We start from the raw sequence: 24,169 nt of genomic DNA, 5'->3' as shown, positions 1-24,169 counted from the left end.
ATGTAGGCCACGTGTTCACCAACAACGGACTTAAGCCAGACCCATTTAAAACCATTGTCATCAACGAAATGTCAGCACCTATATGACTGCTCTACAACGATTCTTAGGCATGGTAAACAACCTTGGGAAATTCATTCCAAACTTCAGCGAGCTATCAGCCCCGCTGCGACAACTGACCCACAAGGATACGCACTGCTCCTGGCACCAACACCAGCAGAGGGCATTTGAAACCCTCAAACAACTAATGTCTTGCACTTCAACCCTCGCACACTTTGATGCCAAATTGCCTGTCATCCTTCCTAGGATGCCTCCCAGTATGGACCGGGTGCTGCGTGCCAACAAGAATACGGAAAGGGCTCCAGGCCAGTTGCCTATGCTTCCCGTACCATGACCGACACTGAACAGCGCTACGCTCAAATCGAAAAGGAGCTACTTGCAGTAACCGTTGCCTGCAAGAAATTCAAGGGCTTTATCTTTGGCAACCCGATCACGGTCGAAACCGATCAGCAGCCCCTGGTCAGTATCCTCAGTAAGCCAATCCACACAGCACCAGCGCGCTTACAACGCATGATGATGGAACTACAGAGATATGACATTAGACTAACCTATGAACGTGGTAAGGACATGCACATAGCTGACACCCTCTCACGGGCACCCCGCCCAACCTGCGAAAACACATGTCTGATGATGAGCATGAGGGGTACACGGTTATGATGGTCTCCTGCCTCCCATTTGCCGGTTTAGACATCCTAGTGTCACAAACAGCTGTAGACGAAATACTACAATCGCTGGCCACTGTCATCCGCGCGGCTGTCCAGACAAACAGTACCACCTGCCACAAGCTGTCCAGCCATTTTCCCTGTCCGTGACGAACTGGTCATTCAGGACGGCGTGATAATGAAAGGACACAAGGCAATCATCTCAAAGTCTCTTCACAGCAAATACTTTGACATTGTCCATGGGGGCCATCCCGCTGCAGAAATAACCCTTCAACATGCGAAAGGAATGCGGTTCTGGCCAGACATGGCTAACTACATTCTAGAGAAGGTTGCTGCCTGCCTGATCTGCAATAGCTTGACCCCGCACCAACAGAAACAATCACTCCTCTCGCACCCCACGCCGGACTTACCCTGGTCCACAGTAGCAGCCGACATCTTCGAGTGGCATGGCCAACAATACCTGGTTTTAGTCGATTCCTACTCAGGATGGTTTGAAATCGACCTGCTCAGTAGCCCGACCTCAGCCATGGTCATTCAGAAACTAACTAGTCACTTCTCTGTCCACGGAGCCCCCCTATAGCTGCTCTCAGACAATGGACCTCAGTTCCCCAGTCAGCTCTTCAGGAATTTCACGAAAAACTGGGACCTACACCACATTACCAGTAGCCCCGAGTACCCGCAGTCCAACGGCCTGGCTGAGCGCGTGGTAAATAGTGCAAAGGAACTAATGGAACGCTCACACAGGGCCGGCTCTGATGTTTATCTCGACTTACTCAACCTTCGGAACAACGTACGCGACCCTCTCCTGGGATCTGCAGCCGAACGGCTCATGTCACGGCGAACCCGCTCCACTCTGCCTATGGCCAAGCAACTACTAGAACCACAAGTTCGCACGCTGTCAGTTATCCAATCCCAGCTCCAACGCCGCCGCAACATACAAAGAAAATGATAAAACCAGTTCTCCGCTTCAACCACTCAACAAGGGACAGGTTGTCCGTTTGCTGTCACTCCGAGGTTACGACCGCCTCAGAGTCATTCAGGGGTCCACCGCGGAACCACGCTCGTACTTGATCAGTATTGACAACGGCATTTATCAGCGAACCCGCCGACACCTCCTTCCGGTTAATCAACCAGCACCTCCACGTCCTTACCCGGACCAGCCTGCTGGTCTTCCCTCACGCTCTGCGAATGCTGCTCCAGCGATTCCACTGCCTTCCCCGGTGCCATCCCTGCCTTCCCCGGTTCCTCAATCTCCACCGGTGTCTTCTCCTCCGCGTTAACCTGATAAGGGACTTGCTTCAGCAGCGATGGATGAGGTGTCTGCTGGAGGTTATTATCGTACACGTGCAGGTCGCGTCTGCAAGCCAAACCCGCTAATTGGAAAATTTACTGGCTATACATGAACTGTGCATGACCTGTTTAGTTTTATGTGCTCTCATATGCAGTAAAATAATAAATACCGCACCTTATACTGGTGCTTAATATTCACTCCACTAACCTCTATATATGCTTTACTTCTGTAAGAGGACGTGATGAAGCCGAATTTTAGTTAAAAATATAAGAAGATATTAAATTGGCTTCTGGGCTAGCTTACAGCTTATATTTAGTGTCAAATTAGGCTTGCCTCAGGTTGCGGTGTGTGTGAGATAATAAATCCTATAACATTGTCTCCCAAGTGAGGAAGTGACAAGAGAGGAAGAGAGATATCTTTGAAGTAAGATGCCATAAACCAAATGACCAATGTTTATGGGGAAGAGGCAATAAAGGAAGAGAGAAATAGCCGGTCACATCTTTGTAAACAAATGACCTATGTTTATGAGGGACCAAGTGACAGAGGAAGCAGCGAAAAGAGCTAGGGTGGTCTATTTGGAGATAAAATGACCTAAAGCAAATGGCCAATGTTTTTAGTATATCTTGTACCATGTAAACAAAAGGTTTGATGTGATGCATTCTGTGGAAACCTTTTCCTGTACCTCTGACCATGACTAATGTCTGTGGAATGTGCTAAGGGGACAAAAAAACCCTATTTAAGGCAATGTAATTCTGTTGTTAAGAGAAGGTGGCTGAGCACGGTTAAGTGTCTACATTGGTCACTTAGCTGGAATTCTCGCTCCCTTCCATCGGCCGATGTTAAGTAAAGTTTTGAACTGGTCTACCAAACAGTTTGTGTGGTGTCTGTTTATTAAGAAGCGAACCTGGTTTAGTAGTTATAAAAGTAGCTTTTTCAGACGGATGCAGATTAACCCTTATTAATTCATGGCATTTATCACCTTAACCACACAAATATGCATGCCAACCTTAAAATGTCAATGACTTGTAAAACATAAATCTGCAGACAGACAGACACACACAGACACACTTTTAATTGAAGTCTGATGAAGGGTCTCGACCCGATACATCTCCTATTTCTTCTCTCCATAGGTGCTGCCTCACCCGCTGAATTTCTCCAACATTTATGTCTACCTTCGATTTTTCCAGCATCTGCAGTTCTTTCTTAAGCAAAGGATTTTTAATTTGTGGCTTTAATAAGTGTTTATTCAACCATGTGATATGGAGGTTTGAAAATGGGGTTTTGCAAAAGATGGGGGTGGATTTGGGAGGCAAGAACATATTGAAGGAGCTAGGGGAGGACTGAAGATGGGTTGCATTTCGCCAGGACATAGTTAGGATTTGAGGAGGGGAGAGGCCAGGAGAGTGCCCAAGTAAAAATAATTTGATAAACAATATCAGTTAACAGGAGGTTCAAGGGGAGATAACTTCAGCATTGAAAACAGTGAAGGTGCAATAGCTGGGACTCATGGACAAAATGAACAGAGTAATCATTAAAATCTACCAGAAACATGAAAAAGAAGAGCCCTAACACAGGATAGAATCTTCAGGTGAGTTTGGTTTTCAGGGACAGGACAAAGAAAGAGGGACAAATAGGTGAAGATATAGACATGAAAGACGTCCATCGGTTCCCCAAACTTTATTGAGGAAGATGAAATGAGGTAGTTGTGATAAGACATTAACTTGTAAAGTATACATGCTTCCTACATAAAAGACACAAGTTTCCAAGAATCATCAAAATCTACTTCATTAACATGAGTGAAACATGTACTTTAAAATAATGTCACATTATTGTCACAAGGGAAAGTTCATGTGTTACCTGTCTGCATCTGTTACAACAGATGGTGGATTTCTAGATGTTTCTGGTTGAGCTTGAGCTTGAGCTGGATTGGCATTTCCTCCGGATGATCTTTGCGTGGGATCACCAGCAAACAGAAAATTGTTGATAAATCTCCAAATAGCAACAATTGGATAAAATAATGTTCTCAAGAAAGTCCACAATCCTCCTTCTGAGGATGGTATCATTGATGTTGTAGATCTTCCTCCCTTTGAAAGACAAGAACAAGCACAAGTTTCCTGAATACATCCGTCTATATCTACAAACCCTTTTATGGAGGATGCTTTAAATCAATTTTACTTAATGTGTTGTCCAACTAAATAATTAAGAGTTGTCTTGTAATATATTGCTAAATGCTGCTGTAAATGAGGTTTTGACTAAAACAGAAATAATGGAAAACAATCAAGCAGCATCTGGATTTACCACATTGAATTATATGACGCTGCATTAAAATTTTACCCTTCAACACTACCTACAACATCCCAACTCTCGTCCTTCTAGGTATGCATGCAACACACCAAAATAATCAATTCTTACAAAAGAATCAGTAAATTATAAAGGTGAACATCTATTTTTTTTACCCCAAATTTGAACTACAAGATGTGCCACATTTGAATAAATTACTTAATCCTACTCTTTGACCTTTGGATAAAATGCTAAGTGGCACAGCATGCAAAATAATTTACTTTAAAATACACAACAAAGGCAACTATGCAATTGAATAAAGCACTAATTGTACATAAAATCAAAATATTAAGTACATTGCATATTTAACAGTGTCGTTATTGCTTTAATACAATGTCAATTTAAAAGAGGCACTGAAATAGCGATTCCCCCATAAAATAGATTATTTCAATTTTATAGCATTCCTTCTAAGAGATCAAATCTACTCTTTAATACTCTGTATGCAGGGCCGGCATTAGGGGGTGCGGGGCCCAATTGGGAACAATTTTGGTGGGCCCCAGATTCCCAGCCAAGGTCTGTCAGCCCAGTTATTTAGTATATATTATGAAATTGTACACTAGGTGCTATGGATTCTACACTGTGTGAATCTCTCCTGCTCCCTCCCGTTTGACTGTCAGTAGCTCCGCTGGCTTCCAACCTTTACCGTAGCTGCTAATTACCACTAAACTGCATTATGTGATTGGACACAATGCCCTTGGAGACAGCGGCTGATTGAACGGGAGGAGACCTATTTGTTGATTGGACGGGAATTTTAAGGCAAGCTGGTTGGTGATTGGATGCAACCCCCTTAGAGACAGCGATTGATTGGCCGCCAAATAATATTGTCAAATCTGTAACAAAAATCGCTGGTCGGTGCGAACTCAGTAGACTATCTGGTTGTATCTCCAAACTAAACAGTATAACATGCAGGTACATTCATTTAAAATTAAATTCAGTGATTATTTCACATTTCCTCACTGTGTAAAGCAAAGATCCTATAGCAGAGCTAGGTCTTTATTCTCTGGAGCGCATTCTCTGGAGCGCAGAAGGTTAAGGGGGGACCTGATAGAGGTCTTTAAAATGATGAGAGGGATAGACAGAGTTGATGTGGACAAGCTTTTCCCTTTGAGAATAGGGAAGATTCAAACAAGAGGACATGACTTCAGAATTAAGGGACAGAAGTTTAGGGGTAATATGAGCAGGAACTTCTTTACGCAGAGAGTGGTGGCGGTGTGGAATGAGCTCCCAGTGGAAGTGGTGGAGGCAGGTTCATTGGTATCATTTAAAAATAAATTGGATAGGCATATGGATGAGAAGGGAATGGAGGGTTATGGTACATGTGCAGGCAGGTGGGACTAAGGGGAAAAAAATTTGTTCGGCATGGACTTGTAGGGCCGAGATGGCCTGTTTCCGTGCTGTGATTGTTATATGGTTATCTTTGGTGTAAAGCTCAATATCTGACCAATTTCTGTTTAACACGTTTGGGTGCCATGAGCATTTTTCTCTCCCAAAAGTTCATATCTAGCAAACCGATCAACGAACCAGACAGCAGTTGGACGCAGTCATAGAAACATAGAAACAAGGTGCAGGAGTAGGCCATTCAGCCCTTTGAGCTTGCACAGCCATTCAATATGATCATGGCTGATCATCCAACTCAGTATCCTGTACCTGCCTTCTCTCCATACCCCCTGATTCCTTTAGCCACAAGGGCCACATCTATCTCCCTCTTAAATATAGCCAACGAACTAGCCTCAACTACATTCTGTGGCAGAGAATTCCAGAGATTCACCACTCTCTGTGTAAAAAATGTTTTTCTCATCTCAGTCCTAAAAGATTTCCCCTTTATCCTTAAACTGTGACCCCTTGTTCTGGACTTCCCCAACATCGGGAACAACCTTCCTGCATCTAGCCTGTCCAACCCCTTAAGAATTTTGTGCGTTTCTATAAGATCCCCCCTAAATCTTCTAAATTTTAGCGAGTACAAGCCAAGTCTATCCAGTCTTTCTTCATATGAAAGTCCTGACATCCCAGGAATCAGTCTGGTGAACCTTCTCTGTACTCCCTCTATGACAAGAATGTCCTTCCTCAGATTAGGAGCCCAAAACTGTACGCAATACTCCAGGTGTGGTCTCACCAAGACCCTGTACAACTGCAGTAGAACCTCCCTGCTCCTATACTCAAATCCTTTTGCTATGAATGCTAACATACCATTCGCTTTCTTCACGGCCTGCTGCACCTGCGTGCCTACTTTCAATGACTGGTGTACCATGACACCCAGGTCTCGTTGCATCTCCCCTTTTCCTAATCGGCCACCATTCAGATAATAGTCTACTTTCCTGTTTTTGCCACCAAAGTGGGTAACCTCACATTTATCCACATTATACTGCATCTGCCATGCCCACTCACCCAGCCTATCCAAGTCACCTTGCAGCCTCCTAGTTTAGAGGGGTTTAAACAGTTTAGAGATGTTTAGAGGGCTTCAGATGGGTATAGAAGTGTTCAGAAGTGTTATAGAGGGGAATAGGGGGGGGATAGAGGTGGTATAGAGGGTCCCAGAGGGGGTTAGAGACATTATAAGCCCCCCGTGAGAAATTGTATTTCTCTGAAAATTGAAAGATAGACATAATGCTGGAGTAACTCAGCAGGACAGGCAGCGCAGCGACTCTGGAGAGAAGACCCTTCTTCAGACTGAATTGAACTCTCGTCGGTGAGAGTACTTGTGATTGTCTGAAGAAGGGTCTCAACCAGAAACGCAACCCTCTCCCCAGAGCTGCTGCCCGTCCTGCTGAGCCACCTTCAACTTCAGAGCCAAACAAAAAAGCGGCTGCCTCACCCGCTGGGTTTCTCCAGCATTTTTGTCTACCGCAAAACGTCAATGATTCCGGGAATGCTGAGGCGACAGGGTGATAGAGAGAGAGCGCGAGAGGGAGAGGGAGGGAGAGAGAGAGCAAAACACAGAGAGACACAACATGGGTCGGTAGGTGAAAGACTAACCTGCACACCAGGAAGAAGCCCCTTCTCGCGGTCCGGGACCCTCACTCATGATGGTGAGTTTAAAGAAATTCTCAATGTGTCATCGATCTACATTCCTCAGTAAATGTAATTGTGTTTTAAACAAGTATTATTGACGCCGCGTGAATTTTATTCAAAGGAACATGGCGTCATTAATACTTATTCAAAACACAATAACATTTACTGAGGAATGTGGATGGATGCAGATTGATGACATTGTATAACAACTTGTTAAATACTTCATGTTAAGAAGTGCTAACAGTACGAGTTAACACATCGTTTGTGTCTGATGGCCGTGCAGCGGTTGTTATACATGTTCTTTAAAAAAAAATCCGGATGGCGAATTAAAAAAAATCTTTATTTAACAAAGAGAATTCGTATTTCGTACGAAATACGGAACATTAGTGCGGGGCCCCCATTAGGCGCGGGGCCCAAATGGGAGCAATCGGTCAAATCGGCTTAAGGCCGGCCCTGTCTGTATGCATGTTAGCTGCAAACATTTTTAGAATACTAAATTTAGTTCCTAGTAATCATGAACATTAAAATTTAATCACATCAGGAAATTAATAGACTTTGAATGTTTTACTTAATGTACTTTCAACCTATCAATCGATATTGTTATTTATATTAATGATTTGGATGCAAATGTATGTGGCGTGGTTAGTAAGTTTGTGGATGACGCCAAATTTGGTGGTGAAATGGAGATTGAAGTTTATCCAAGATTACAACGGGATCTTGATCATCTGGGCCAATAGGCCGAAAAATGGGAGATGGGAGTTTAATTGGGATAAATCTGAAGTGCATCATTTTGGAAGACAAATCTGGGCTGGGCTTACACATTCGCCTGAGGAGGGCTCTAGGGAGCATTGTACATTGTTTCATGCAAGTGTTAAACAGATCAACAGGGTAGGAAGGTGGTGTTTGTCACACCAGCCTTCATTCATCAGTGTACATGTTACAGCTATAACACCATTGTCAAGGCTACTGCTATGGGGAGAATGTTGTTTAACAAGAAAGCGTGCAAAAAAGATGAACAAAGTTACTGGGTCTGGAAAGTTTATGCTTGGTTTTTTTTCTTCCTGGAAAGTAGCGGACTGAGGGTGATCTTAGAGGTTCATAAACTCACAAGGTGAACAGCCATAGTTTTTTCTCCCAGGCTGAAGAGTCTAAAACTGGAAACCATAGGTTTTTCTGGTGAGAGGAAATGTTTTTAAAAGATGGCCAGTTTTTACAAGGAGGTGGTGCATATATGGAATGAGCTCCCAGAAGAAATGGTATAGGTCAAGATTCAAGAGTTTATAGTCATGTGTCCCTGATAGGACAATGAAATTCTTGCTTTGCTTCAGCACAACAGAACATAGTAGGCATGACTACATAACAGATCAGTGTGTCCATATACCATTATATAAATGTATACACACATGAATAAATAAACTGATAAAGTGCAAATAAACAGATAATGGGCTATTAATGTTCAGAGTTTTGTTGGAGTTAAGTTTAATAGCCTGATGGCTGTGGGGAAGTAGCTATTCCTGAACCTGGTCATAGCAGTCTTCAGGCTCCTGTACCTTCTACCTGAAGGTAGTGGGGAGATGAGTGTGTGGCCAGGATGGTGTGGGCCCTTGATGATACTGCCAGCCTTTTTGGGGCAACGACTGCGATAGATCCCCTCGATGAAAGGGAGGTCAGAGCCGATGATGGACTGGGCAGTGTTTACTACTTTTTGTACTATATTCTGCTCCAGGGCGCTCAAGTTGCCGAACCAAGCCATGATGCACCCAGTCAGCATGCTCTCTACTGTGCACCTGTAGAAGTTAGAGAGAGTCCTCCTGGGCAAACCGACTCTCCGTAATCTTCTCAGGAAGTAGAGGCACTGATGTGCTTTCTTAATAATTGCATCAGTGTTCTCGGATTAGGAAAGTTCTTCAGAGATGTGCACGCCAGGAATTTGAATCTCTTGACCCTTTCAACCATCGACCCGTTGATATAAACGGGATTGTGGGTCCCCATCCTACTCCTTCCAAAGTCCACAACCAGTTCCTTGGTTTTGCTGGTGTTGAGGGTCAGGTTATTGTGCTGGCACCATATGGTAAGTCGCTCGATCTCTCTTCTATACTCATCCTAATCAGTGATACGTCCCACAGCAGTGGTGTGATCAGCGAACTTGATGATGGAGTTCGCACTATGACCGGCTATTTCGTCATGAGTATAGAGTACAGCAGGGGGCTGAGCACGCAGCCTTGAGGTGCTCCTGTGCTGATTGTTATCGAGGCTGACACATTTCCACCAATACGAACAGACTGTGGTCTGTGAATGAGGAAGTCGAGGATCCAATTGCAGAGCGATGCCAGAGACCCAGTTCTGCGAGTTTGGTAACCAGCTTGGAGGGGATGATTGTGTTAAATGCCGAGCTGTAATCAATGAATAACAGCCTGACATATGAGTTTTTGTTGTCCAAGTGGTCCAGAGCGGAGTGGAGAGCCAGCGGGATCACATCCACCGTTGATCTATTGTGGTGGTAAGCGAACTCAGTGGGTCCAGGTTTTTGGCGAGGTAGGAGTTGATTTGCGTCATGATCAACCTCTCAAAGCACTTCATCACCATAGACGTTAGTGCCACTGGTCGATAGTCATTGAGGCACGTCACCTTGCTCTTCTTGGGCACCGGTATAATTGATGCCCTTTTAAAGCAGGTGGGAACCTCAGACCTCAGAAATGAGAGGTTGAAAATGTCCGTAAAAACTCCAGCCAGTTGGTCCGCACAGGTTTTTAGAACACGACCGGGTATACCATCAGGTCCAGGCGCTTTTCGAGGGTTCACCCCTCTGAAGGATTTCCTGACGTCGGCCTCTGTGACTGTGACTGAAATACCATCACAGCAAATGGGGACTTGGGAAGGCACATCAGTATTCTCCCTATCAAAGCGTGCGTAAAACACATTGAGCTCGTAAGGGAGTGATATTTCGCCGACATTCGAGCTGCCTCCTGATTTACAACTGGTAAAGTTACAACATTTAAAAGACACTTGGACAGATACATGGATAGGAAAAGCTTGAAGGGCTATGGGGCAGGCACAGGCAAGTGGGATCAGTTCAATTCGGAACTGTTCAGCATGTAGATTGGTTCTGAGGGCCTGTTAACATTCAGTACAGCTCTATTTTTACATTAAAAAGCAAACATGTCCCGAAAACAGCATCAAAAGAATTTCTCCATTTCATATCCAGTTTCAAACCAATTTCAGTTCACATTGCTTAAAATTCATCTTTGTTTCAACTTTGGCTTTAAAGTATTTTATTCATGACAGAAGCACTATGTGCATTGCACAGCATAAAGTAAAAATTATGTAAAAGAAAAGGTATCAATGTACATACTGGGACTAGGATGATTGAAGCATTTGGTACCAACTCCAGTTCAGCCAATGTTTTCTTATAATCCTCTTTTGTAAATTGTTTCCTTGGAAATGTCATTGCTAATTCAAAGTTTCCATATTTACCACCAACATGCTGCAGAAAAAAGAAACTAAATCAGATGTGGAGCATGTTGCATGAAATGATCCAGTCTTGAATAGCTAGTGAAATACTACTCCAGACTACAGGTAACAACAACAAAAGTGTTGCCCTTGCCAAGTAGAATGTACATTATACATTTTAAACTGAAGAAAATATAGATACGGAAATAGAGCAACGGTTTAAGTATTTCCTTCAAAAGTGGAAGCATTAGAGCTTATCAAATACACTTAATAAATTAAGATTCCAAATACTTTTTTAATATAAACCATTCAAAAACAAAATATTAGCAAAGTTATCAATTCTTTATCCAATAATTCTATGTCAAATTATCATATTTCCCGGCAATGAAGCGCTATTTTGTACTCAAAAATAAGGCACATAAATTTACCTGCTTCTTCAAGACCGAAGGTTAGGTTGTTAGCCAAGAAAGATAGACTTGGCTTTCCCTTAGTTCAGCAACATCAAGAACAATGTTGCTGTACTGAGCCAAGTCTATCCCTCATTGCGGGCAGCTGATGGGAAGCGGCTGTAGAAACATAGAAAACAGGTGCAGGAGTAGGCCATTCGGCCCTTCGAGCCTGCACCGCAATTTAATATGATCATGGCTGATCATCCAACTCAGTATCCTATACCTGCCTTCTCTCCATACCCCCTGATCCCTTTAGCCACAAGGGCTACATCTAACTCCCTCTTAAATATAGCCAATGAACTGGCCTCAACTACTTTCTGTGGCAAAGAATTCCACAGATTTACCACTCTCTGTGTGAATTTTTTTTTTCTCATCTCGTTCCTAAAAGTCTTCCCCCTTATCCTTAAACTGTGACCCCTTGTTCTGGACTTCCCCAACAATCTTCCTGCATCCGCCTGCCTCCATTAGTCCCGGGGCAGGCGATCTGGGAACTGCAGCTAATCCCGGGTGGCTGCGAGCGGCCGCCACCTCAGCACAGCGGAACCGGCCCCCACCTCAGCGCCTTCTGTCAGCCTGTCTTCCAGCCAGCCACGGTGTCCTTCATCACAGGCGCATCCCCTTAAGAATTTTGTAAATTTCTATAGGATCCCCCCTCAATCTTCTAAATTCTAGTGAGTACAAGCCAAGACTATCCAGTCTTTCTTCATATGAAAGTCCTGCCATCCCAGGAATCAGTCTGGTGAACCTTCTCTGTACTCCCTCTATGGCAAGAATATCTTTCCTCAGATTAGGAGACCAAAACTGTATGCAATACTCCAAGTGTGGTCTCACCAAGGCCCTGTACAACTGCAGTAGAACCTACCTGCTCCTATACTCAAATCCTTTTGCTATGAATGCTAACATACGATTCGCTTTCTTCACTGCCTGCTGCACCTGCATGCCTACTTTCAATGACTGGTGTACCATGACACCCAGGTCTCGTTGCATCTCCCCTTTTCCTAATCGGCCACCATTCAGATAATAGTCTACTTTCCTGTTCTTGTCACCAAAGTGGATAACCTCACATTTATCCACATTATACTGCATCTGCCATGCATTTGCCCACTCACCCAACCTATCCACCTTGCAGCCTCCTAGCATCCTCCTCACAGCTAACACTGCCCCCCAGCTTTGTGTCATCCACAAACTTGGAGATGTTGCATTCAATTCCCTCATCCAAATCATTAATATATATTGTAAATAGCTGGGATCCCAGCACTGAACCTTGCGGTACCCCACTAGTCACTGCCTGCCATTCTGAAAAGGACTCTATGCTTCCTGTCTGCCAGCCAGTTCTCTATCCACATCAATACTGAACCCCCAATACCGTGTGCTTTAAGTTTGCATACTAATCTCTTATGTGGGACCTTGTCGAAAGCCTTCTGAAAGTCCAGATATAACACATCCACTGGTTCTCCATTATCTACTCTACTAGTTACATCCTCGAAAAATTCTATACGATTCGCCAGACATGATTCATAAATCCATGCTAACTTTGTCCAATGATTTCAACACTTTCCAAATGTGTTGCTATCCCATCTTTAATAACCGACTCTAGCATTTTCCCCACTACCGATGTTAGACTAACTGGTCAGTAATTCCCCATTTTCTCTCTCCCTCCCTTTATAAAAAGTGGGGTTACATTAGCTACCCTCCAATCCTCAGGAACTACTCCAGAATCTAAAGAGTTCTGAAAAATTATCACTAATGCATCCACTATTTCTGGGGCTACTTCCTTAAGCACTATGGGATGCAGCCTATCTGGCCCTGAGGATTTATCGGCCTTTAATCCATTCAATTTACCTAACACCACTTCCCGACTAACGTGGATTTCACTCAGTTCCTCCATCTCATTTGACCCCCGGTCCCCTGCTATTTCCGGCAGATTATTTATGTCTTCCTTAGTGAAGACAAAACCAAAGTAGTTATTCAATTGGTCTGCCATGTCCTTGTTCACCATGATCAATTCACCTGTTTCTGACTGCAAGGGATCTACATTTGTTTTAACTAATTTTTTTTCTTCACATATCTATAAAAACGAATGCAGTCAGTTTTTATGATCCCTGCCATTTTCTTTCATAATCTGTTTTCCCTTTCCTAAATAAGCCCTTTGTCCTCCTCTGCTAGACTCTGAATTTCTCCCAGTCCTCTGGTAGGCTGCTTTTTCTGGCTAATTTGTATGCTTCATCTTTTGTTTTGATACTATCCCCGATTTCCCTTGTTATCCACGGATGCAGTACCTTCCCTGATTTATTCTTTTGCCAAACTGGGATGAACAATTGTTGTAGTTCATCCATGCAGTTTTTAAATGCCTTCCATTGCATGTCCACCGTCAACCCTTTAAGAATCAATTGCCAGTCTATCTTGGCCAATTCACGCCTCATACCCTCAAAGTTACCTTTCTTTAAGTTCAGAACCCTTGTTTCTGAATTAACTATGTCACTCTCCATCCTAATGAAGAACTCAACCATATTATGGTCACTCTTGCTCAAGGGGCCACGCACAACAAGACTGCTAACTAACCCTTCCTCATTACTCAATACCCAGTCTAGAATAGCCTGCTCTCTCGTTGGTTCCTCTACATGTTGGTAGAGTGGGAAGCGGCTGTAAAAGGACAGCGCCGCTGGGGGGAGGAATGAATTCCTTTCACAGCGTGTGGGAAGTCTGGCCCGGGGAGGGAAGTAGCTCGGGTGGCTGCGAGCGGCCGCCGTAACCGGACGTGCTACTAGGTGGAAGGCTGGCTGCTCTGTCCCGGGCTCTCTCTCTCTCTAGTAGTCCCGGGGCAGGCGACCTGGGAACTGCAGCTAATCACGGGTGGCTGCGAGCGGCCGCCACCTCAGCACAGCGGAACCGGCCCCCACCTCAGCGCCTTCTGTCAGACTGTCCTCCAGCCAGCCACGGTGTCCTTCATCACAGGCGCAACCGGTGGAGGTGGTGGTTGGCGGGTAGCGACTGGGCGGAGGCTGGATGCTCCGTCCCGGGCTTGCTCTCTCTCTATCTCTACTAGTCCCAGGGTAGGCGACCTGGGCGCTACAGCCAGTCCCGGGGCAGGCAACCTGGGAACTGCAGCTAGTCCCAGGGACGCAAGGGATCTGGGAACTGAGCCAGTCCGGGGGACACGAGGGATCTGGGAACTGAGCCAGTCCCGGGGCACGCAGGCGATGTTGCAGATCCCTGGACTAAACCAAACCCATGGTCCTGTCCCACCATTCTTTTTTCAAAATTTTGAAACTTAAATTGGGGGTGCTTCTTAGACGCAAGTGCGTCTTCATTGCCGGGAAATACGGTAATCATTATTTTGACTGGCTTCATAAAAAAGTGTATTTGAAGAAACACGTTTTATATTTTGAGGTTCATGGGGAAAAGCTAAATACAAAATTATTATTGAACTTTATTTCAGACTCAAGGTCCAGACAAGAGACATTAAATAAAATACATTGCATATAAAAACACCATAAAATACATATAAAAGCTTATTATATCTATTAATATATAAAACTCAAATCCATCCGTCCGCCTGCAGTACGGATCCCTTCCTGCCTTTTGATTCGTTGACGGCTGCTCCTTCCTATCAGCTTCCAACACACTTCGAAACAAAGTTGCAAGGCAGGAACACTGAACTTTTCACTGCTGCAGCAGGCAGGGGAGGTGCAATTGAGGGAGGCAGGGGAGTGCTGGAAACTTACATTTGGCAACGGCTTCAGTTCCATTGGAGGAGACGGGTGCATGGTGGAATATTGGGTTGGGGGAATCACACCATTGGGGGAGCAGACCCAACGGGTCTGCACTTGGTCTAGTTACTTATAAAAACATCATCAATTATATACCAAAAAGAAAAAAACATGATTTAAAATCCAGAATAAAAAGAAAATCAGTGTCCTACAACGAGACAGCCATACCAGTGTCTCCACAACTGGGATTTGTAGCGTGTAGTGCTAAACCTTATGTTTGACAAGGCCACGATAATTACATTTTTAGAGTAATTTATCCTGCAAATGAATTTATACATGATTTCTTAGGATAACTTCTAAAGTACTGACTCCTGCAGCCACAAACATTTTACTAGCACTACACCATCTAGGTTTCCTTAGCAGTGTTCTCATGTCATCATTATAGGCCACCTTTAGTCTCTGCAAACTTGTCTTTCCTTGGTTGGCCACAGGTGCGCAGTATAGAGTGGTGTGCAATATGCTCTAAACAGAGACATCTCCACCACATCTGTACACGCACCAAACTTACGCAAGAGAATATTCGGCTGCACATACAGCATACGTCGTTGCCTATAAATATTCTCATCATCTGTCATTTGTTCTGTGATAAAATGCCCAAGATATTTTACCTTATTACACAGACAAAAATGGTTTCATCCTTAAATAAAACTGATAGTGCTAGCAAAATAAAACTTTGGTAGTTGCTTGGAAGTACTCTAAATGCTCCACTATGTTTCGAAGGGCCAATGCAATGATTAAATTATCACTGCAGTGCAATAGTAAAAGATGGTAGAGATTTAACCAAGGATCTACGCCGTTTGAAAGATTGAAAAAGTCTTATTATAATCAAATATATTATTTTACCGATTCAGCAAACGCTCTTGCTTCTTCTAAACAGGCATCTGGTAAGAACTGGTTTGTAAAGGAAGATCCATCAGGAAGTCTAAACTGGATTCTGCACATTTTACTACAAAGGCAAAAGACAACATTTGAAACATCTTTTAGTATAGGGATTATTGATGTACAGCCACAATGTACAAAAATGCAACTATATCAAGATTGAAACATTGGCTTTAAATACTTTACAAAAGAGACCAAAATTTTCAAGTTAATTAGCTATTAATTTAGCAAAGTTTTTGATATCTTCAAAGAATGCTTGACACAAAGAATAGAAAGCCTTTAATGTTTCATTTGAGACACATTTTAGTTGATAATCTATGTGTATGCAGTATCAAATGCAATTAGATGGTTTCCTTGACATTTCACAATACTAACAAAGAGTGGTGGGTGTATGGAATGAGCTGTCAGAGGGGGTAGTTGAGGCAAAAACTATAATAACATTTTTAAAAGGCATTTGGACAGGTACATGGACAGGAAAGGTTAAGAGGGACATGGGCCAAACATGGGCTGGTGGGACCAGCATAGATGGAGCACCTTGGTCAGCACGGGCACACTGGGCTGAAGGGCCTGTTTTCATGCTGTATGACTTTGACTAACAGTTTTTAACATTTAATATTGAGAATGGGTTGGTCTTTTTACGAACTAAGCTGGTTTGAGATTTAAAAATTCTGTCATAATAGTAATTTCTTGCATAATTTAGGAAATACCAGAATCAGTTGTAACTCAAAAATTATTTAATTTCATCTCATTAAAGCAAGTCAGAGGCTGGCTATTCTGCAGTGAATGACACATTTCCCAACTCAACAAGCTCTTCCGCTATCTATTGAGACGCATCAAAATACTTTCCATTTACATCAACAAACCTCTGGAAGGTCCACACAATTGACGACAAATTACATAAGTTAAACAACACACAAGTTGTTCAACAAACATCCTTCAAATTCAATATCCACTGCATCTGCCATGCTATAAAATGTATTTGGGAATAAACTAATGCTTCTAAATGCAGTCTCCGTCACTTGGAAGGATAAGGACAGCAGACATGCTGGATGATGAAGCATCCCTCCAGGTAACACGCTATCCTGACCTGGAAATATATCCTTGTTTCTTTAAGACTGTTGAGTCAAACACCTGCAACCTTCCACTTAACAGCACTGTATTCTCTGCCAGACCTCCAGGATCAGGGATAAATTGCTTCCAACCTGGTTCTGAGGAGTGGAAAATGGCTCTGTATGAATTCTTCCAATATGGAGTGGCTATTACTGCGTTAAGTTGGCAGAGCAAGGTCTTGGTTTACTGTAAGGTGATCCAAAATGACTGAAGACCAGCTGCTGCTGCACAGGCTTAACATGGCCTACTTTGACCCTCATCCTTATTGCCTGTAGCCTAATGGCCTCACTTCTTAATATCCCCCTCCCTCATTCCAGCTTCCTCTAGCCTGCAATCCCTGCTGTCTCACTTGGTCTCCACTCTCCCGTAAAGCTCACTTCTCAATTCAACTCCAGAACATGCGGTTAATTAAATTAAAAAGTAAAGATGCTGAAAGTAAGCATGCAGGTACAGCACGCAGTGAAGAAAGCTGTTGGCATGTTGGCCTTCATAACAAGAGGAGTTTACGGGCTGAGAGGTCCTTCTACAGTTGTACAGGGCCCTAATGAGACCACAGCTGCTGTATTGTGTGCAGTATTGGTCTCTAAATTTGAGGAAGGACATTCATGCTATTGAGGGAGTGCAGCGTAGGTTCACGAGGTTAATTCCCGGGATGGCAGGACTGTCATATGTTGAAAGAATGGAACGACTGGGCTTGTACACTCTGGAGTTTAGAAGGATGAGAGGATATATTATTGAAACATATAAGATTGTTAAGGGTTTGGACATGCTGGAGGCAGGAAACATGTTCCCGATGTTGGTTGAGTCCAGAACCAGGGGCCACAGTTTAAGAATAAGGGGTAGCCATTTAGAATGCCGGTCTGGCATTTTAGAATGGAGATGATGAAAAACTTTTTTACCCAGCGAGTTGTGAATCTGTGGAATTCTCTGCCTTAGAAGGAAGTGGCAGCCAATTATCTGGATGCTTTCAAGAGAAAGTTAGATAGAGCTCTTAAAGATAGTCAAGGGATTATGGGGAGAAGGCAGGAACAGGATACTGATTGTGGATGATCTGCCATGATCACAGTGAATGGCGGTACTGGCTCGAAGGGCCGAATGGCCTACTCCTGCACCTATTGTCTATTGACATATTTTGAAATGTTTTCCAAATAATGTACCTTCTTTCATTATTAATAGCTTTTTTCCTAGCTTCTTCAGCAGCCTGCCTTTCCAGCTCTGATGCTCTTTTTGCTGCCTCAGCCTCCTCCTTTGTTTTTGCATAACGTGCAGCTCTCTCTGCACGATCCTAAAAAGGAAAATATTGAAAAACGAAAGTAAAAATTCTAAATTGAACAAAAAAATTCAATATTTCACCGAAATGAGAAAGTTAGCATCGTGAGCTCTCATGTTCAAAGACTCGGTCACTGATCAAATTTTCTTAATTGAATCCATTTCCACAAATTGTCACATTTACATGATTACAACAGTTCTAATTTCAAATCTAAATTAAACAAAGCACATACCAAGGCAATCTGTTGTCTTATTCTTTCCCGTGCTAAACGCTCTTCTTCTTTATCTCTGCTTCTTTCTTCCAACATTCTTTTTGTCCTGTCTTCCTCTTGTTTTCTCTTAAACTCCACCATATCCTTCCCTACTTTTCTACGTTCAACTTCAACTTTAGTTTCATTCTGAAAGAAATTAAGTTTTTTTAACATACAAACTGAAGATTAAGTTAACTAATAATTGAGATTTTACAGCAGAACCTTGATCAGCAGGGCAAGTGGGCTGAAGAACGTAAAGGGGTTTAATGTAGATAAGTGTAAGATGTTTCATTTTGAGAATTTGGTCCAGGACAGGACCATCACAGTGAATGGTAGGGCCTTGGGGAGTGTTGTAGAGTAAAGGGATCTAGGAGTACAGGTCCACTGTTCCCAGAAACTGGTAATCACAGGCAGATAGGGTGGTACATTGGCCTTCATCAGTCAGGGTATAGAGTAGAGAAGTTATGACATTAGTGAGATGTATACTGCCTCAATTGATTACCTAATAAAAACAACATTTCTAAAAATAATAGTGGTTCTATTCAATTTTTAGCCAGATAGCTGTCCTAAACAATGTAGCACTGTTCAGACTTATTAAAACCATTACATTTTATGAAAATGTATACACTTCTACAGGTAGTAGTCTTCATGTCAAGAGAAACTATGGTCACAATACTTGCGAATGTACTTAATTAATATTAACTAATACTACTTAAATTGATACGGTTATTGTGGACTAACTTCCTTTATTCCAACAATGAATTTAGGCTTACCAACATCTTTTGAAGATGGGCTCAAGCCTGCTTTATCGTTAGCTTAAAAATAGATATGAGAACTGATCCCATACATTCAAAAGCCATAAACCTTCCAATCAATGCAAGCATAACTGATTAATGGTATTGGCAATTCCCAGATTAGTCAGACTTAAATCCAATGGTGCACCAGGAGCTAGAGTAATTAACAGGTCAGGCAGCATCTCTGGAGAACATGGTTACGTGACGGTTCGAGTCAAAACTTTTCTCCAGTCTAGAGAAGGGGGTCTTCGATCCAAAACTTTACCTATCCATGTTTTCCAGAGATGCTGTTTGATCCACTGAGTTACTCCAGCACTTTGTGTCCTTTTGTGTATTAACCAGCATCCGCAGTTCTTTGCTTCTACTGCTTGAATCCAATGATAAAAGATTACAAAAACAATCACGAAAAGGTTAAATGCTTTTAAATATTTAAAAGATACATAGTGGAATACTTGACTAGGTTGTAGCTTGTATTCCTTCTCAAGTAGGCCTTCTCCAGTGGCTTGATAAGAGAGAGACAAGCCCTGGCTTGTCTAAGGTTGATGTAAGTAAGTAAGTAAGTAAGTAAGTAAGTAAGTAAGTAAGTAAGTAAGTAAGTAAGTAAGTTTATTGGCCAAGTATTCACATACAAGGAATTTGCCTTGGTGTATATTGAGACAATGACAGGTGCCATTGAAATGTGTCTACCAATTGATAAGAGAGACAAGCTCAGACTTGTCCTGTAGTGATGAACATTGGCTGCCTCTTGTGACCATGACTAACATCTTTGGAATGTGATTAAGTGACATACAGTATAAAACATCATGCAAATCTTTGTTCATTGAAGTGGTGGCACGGGGAAGTCAAGTGTCTGTTGTCAACTTGACTGGTGTATCCCCGTCACTTCCACCTGCTGATGATCAGTAAAGCTTGAGTTGGTTTAACTTACATTTTTGTGAGTTGTCTGTTTTTAAAGTAGTGAACCTTAACACAATCAGAAATAAAAATAACTGCAGTATAAAAACTATGATCAGATAATAATTTAATTTCTGGCAGCCTTGAAGGATAGTTTTAACAATCTCATTCAACATATCACTTCCCTTCTGAAAATTCGATTTCTTTGTTGCAGCAATGTTCCTCATGCTAAAATGTTGTTCAGCATAACATCCAAATGATTATTAGCCATATGTGAATCTTCCAAGGTTAGCAGTAGATTATTCAAAGGAAATCATAAGATGCAGTCTTCGCCCATTTTCAGCTAGTCTCGCAATAGGTATTGCTGAGAAAGAACTCTCGTCAATACTTTTCTGATATAGAGGTTTCATGACCATCTGCAATACCATAATCACTGATGCGGTGCTAAAATTAAACTGGAACCCTGCACACTTAACACAGTTTGATGATCATTGCAGTCCACTGAGCTATCAGTCATGTGACTCAGCATTCTTAAAGAAGGATTATAAAAAAGTCATTCCGTGGATATGACAAGACTGACATTTATTGCAAACCTTACCCAGCCAAAGAAGGTTAAACCTTCACGACTGCAGTTCTTTCAAACAATCAAGCATCTCCATTAGAGGGCAGCTAATAATTTCCTCGGGACTGAAACTATATTTAGATAACAGCAAATTACCTTCCCTCAAATACACCACTGAAACAATAGTCTCAAATCCCAAAGTTCAGATTGACCTTTGATGGTATTGCACTTTTTCTATAATTTTAAGGTTTCTATAAAATAAAATTTTAATTTCTATAAAATAAAATTTTAATTCTTAAATCCTGTGTTAAGGATCTCAACTCAGATTTTTCAATTATTAAATCAATATCAGTAGATTTTTTATTCAATAAATTTTATTTAATCTTAAAATACAATATATATTTTTTTAAAAAATGGAACAAAGTAGTTAACCATAAACAGTAAGATTTACCATTGCTTCTTCCTCTTTTTTCTGTTCTCTTTGTTCTTCAAGTTTCTGCGTGACTCTGGTTGCAAATAAAAAGAAGCTCGGCACAATTTTGTATTCACAGTATCAATATATACAAAAATCTTGTGACAAAATACAGATTTATTTTAGAGATGAACAACTTCAAACTTGAGGTTTGAAGTTCCTTTAAAAATTTTGAGAACCAAAAGCTCTAGATTAAAAAAGGATCAAGAATATTTCAATAGATTCATAGTGAAACAGTGTGGAAATAACAAGCTTTAATGAAAAAAGCATCCATTAAAATAAAACTTGACCATCAGTAAACTGATTGTTCAATGCAGATAACCCAATTTAATTAGGAATACCTTTCAACTCGAATGTTAAGGTCTTCGCTCTCTTGAGGCTTTGCAGAGGCCTCATCATTGTGGTGAGTGATTCTGTTAGAGGGGCCAGCATTATCTGGATGATCTTTATTTACAGTTGATTCTGGAAAAGAGTACAACCAAATACATTTAACCATATTCAAATAGAAGAACATTGCACAAAAACATTTAATCTGCAATAGTTTATTATTTGAGTAACTTATTTACATTTTATTTTCCTTTTTCTAAGTGGTTCTAGTCTCTGCTTTTTTTGAAGGCATGGGGCAGACTGAGATTGGTGCTTATCTGCCCATGGGCCAGGTCCTTTACTTGAATGTGACTCTGGACACGGGCTATTGCTATTGGTATGGCTTCCAGCACATTGTTCCAACACAAGAGGCTCGCAACACCTATAGAAAATCTTTGATAGCTCGTGAGATCATACCTCCAGACATTAGCTACCAAAGCTATTACTGTTTTTGTAACATTGAGACCAACTTGGGTAGTCAGATACATTAAAAAGCAATTTTGCATCTGTTTAAAGATAAAATTTAATAGGCTGGATAAAAACTCAAATGCAACAAACATTGAAACAAACTAAAACAAACTACTGAGGAACTCTGTAGGTCAGGCAGTGTCTATAGAGGGAACAGACAGACTACATTTCGGAATGGCATCGTTCTTCACCCGCTGAAGAAAAGTCCTGACCCAAAGCATCTTCTATTAATTCCCTGCACTGATGCTGCCCGACTTACTGAGTTCGTCCAGTACATTGTGTATTGCTCAAATTTCCAACACGCATCTTGCTCAAAATTCCATCATCTGCTGCTTCTTGTGTCTCCACTGAAACTAACCACCTCTGCATAAGAAAATCTCATCTCTATTCCAAATGGCCTACCTTTATTCCGTGTCTGTGACCAAAATATTCTGCTTAGAGAAACATCCTCCCGCAGCACAGTTCCAAAATAATTCTGTGTTTCAATGAGAATATCTTTAATTCTTCTAAACGCTAGACAATATAATCCTAGACACCCCAATCTGTCCTTGTGCAGCAAATTCTCTACACCTGGAAACAGAGCAGTGAATTTTTGTTCCACTCCCTCCTTGGTAAGTACCTCCTTTCTAAGATTGAGAGATCAAAATCGTACAATTGCACTCAAGGTGCACCGTCAAGAGTAAATCAAGTAAGAATTTCATTGTTCCCTTTTGGGACATATGACAATCAAGCACTTGACTCTTGCAACTCAAAAAACTGCATATGCTGGAAATCTAAAACAAAAAGAAAGAAACAGTCACCAGATCACACAGCATGTAAAGAGAAATAGTTAATGTCCCAGCCTGAAAATGCTCAGTTTCTGACAAAGTGTCTTCAAGCTGAAAACATCACCTTTGTTTCTCTTTCTACATCATGAATTTCTGAGCATTTCCAGCATGTTCTGTTCTGCTGTGTTCTTACCAAGGCCTTGTATAATTCCAATGACATCGTTACTGCTGTACTCAAATTATTTCAATAAGGGCAACATGCCCCTTGCCTTCCTGACGTATGTTAGCTTTCGTACAAAGATACTTGAGTTCCTTTGAACATCAATATTACCAAATCTTTCACCATTTAACAGTATCTTGGCTTTTCAATTTTGTGTACCTTTTCTTCTCAACCATTTGACTAAGTTCCGAAATTCAACATGATGCCTGTCCTTTCTATTTACATTATGTCTTGCAATGCGATTGGCACTACATTATCTCAAATAATGCATTTAAGCTGGGCCTGATCATGTTATTCTACCCATGGGATCACTCCCAACCTAGCTTCTGCATCCATGAAAGCTCAGCAGTATTGATCATTCAATTCTAAATTAGGATTTCTTTACTATTAATCTTATGAGAATCATTTCACTTACATTTGCTCCACAGTTCCACAAATATAGCTTAAATAAATACGTCGCCATTCACATTTATGAATTTATAAAATATGAATCCATCTTTCACAAAATGGCTTTCTAGATTTAGGATACACTCAAACTCAAACTCTATTTTGCATGGTATTATTTGTTTTAAATGGGTACATTGTACTAACACTAAAATCATCAAGCATTTTTCTGAAAATGATCAGGAAGTTCACCAATAAACACAAACTGCTGCTTGAATTTTGAAAAGGTGAAATTTACAAGATTTCCACACATGTAAATAATAGGATTTCATTCTTTGGGGAAGAGTCGACAATTGTTATTGTTTGAAAAATGTGTTTACCTTTAGATCTTTCTTCAAGCTTTTGTGGTGCCATTGTTTCTGCTGTTCTTGTATTATAAACTTGTGGCTCATTAGGTTGAACAGTTGCTGGAGTGCTGCTTGTTGAAGCATAACATTGACCTATATGGTTTTCCTGGTTGTCACCAGCTGCTACCTTATTTTGTCTATGCATCTAAAGGAAGTAAAATATTACATAAGAAAATATGAACATAAGAAGATAGGAGCAGGAGTATGCCACTCAGCTTCTAAAGCCCATCCCATCATCCATTATGATCATGGCTGATCAGCTCCAAGCTTCATCTCTGTACCAGCTTGACAGTCCCCG

At 41.7% G+C, this 24,169-nt stretch overlaps 1 protein-coding gene across 1 annotated transcript in view; it reads right to left on the bottom strand.

Moving 5' to 3' along the window:
- The window catches only part of ubxn4 (UBX domain protein 4), a 64,350-nt gene that overhangs the window by 3,515 nt on the left and 36,666 nt on the right, over nucleotides 1-24,169 (bottom strand). The window contains exons 5-12 of the mRNA XM_055638642.1: nucleotides 23,845-24,016; nucleotides 21,601-21,721; nucleotides 21,239-21,293; nucleotides 18,520-18,684; nucleotides 18,175-18,302; nucleotides 15,872-15,974; nucleotides 10,712-10,843; nucleotides 3,868-4,094 (exon numbers count right to left, since the gene is read on the bottom strand). Of these exons, the coding sequence (XP_055494617.1) occupies nucleotides 3,868-4,094; nucleotides 10,712-10,843; nucleotides 15,872-15,974; nucleotides 18,175-18,302; nucleotides 18,520-18,684; nucleotides 21,239-21,293; nucleotides 21,601-21,721; nucleotides 23,845-24,016 (1,103 nt within the window). The remainder of the gene's footprint in view (nucleotides 1-3,867; nucleotides 4,095-10,711; nucleotides 10,844-15,871; nucleotides 15,975-18,174; nucleotides 18,303-18,519; nucleotides 18,685-21,238; nucleotides 21,294-21,600; nucleotides 21,722-23,844; nucleotides 24,017-24,169) is intronic.

Source organism: Leucoraja erinacea, chromosome 7, assembly GCF_028641065.1.
Source record: "Leucoraja erinacea ecotype New England chromosome 7, Leri_hhj_1, whole genome shotgun sequence".
Taxonomy (NCBI): Eukaryota; Metazoa; Chordata; class Chondrichthyes; order Rajiformes; family Rajidae; genus Leucoraja; species Leucoraja erinaceus.
The sequence above is the reverse complement of the archived record's forward strand: the minus strand, read 5'-3'. Positions and strand labels throughout refer to the sequence as shown.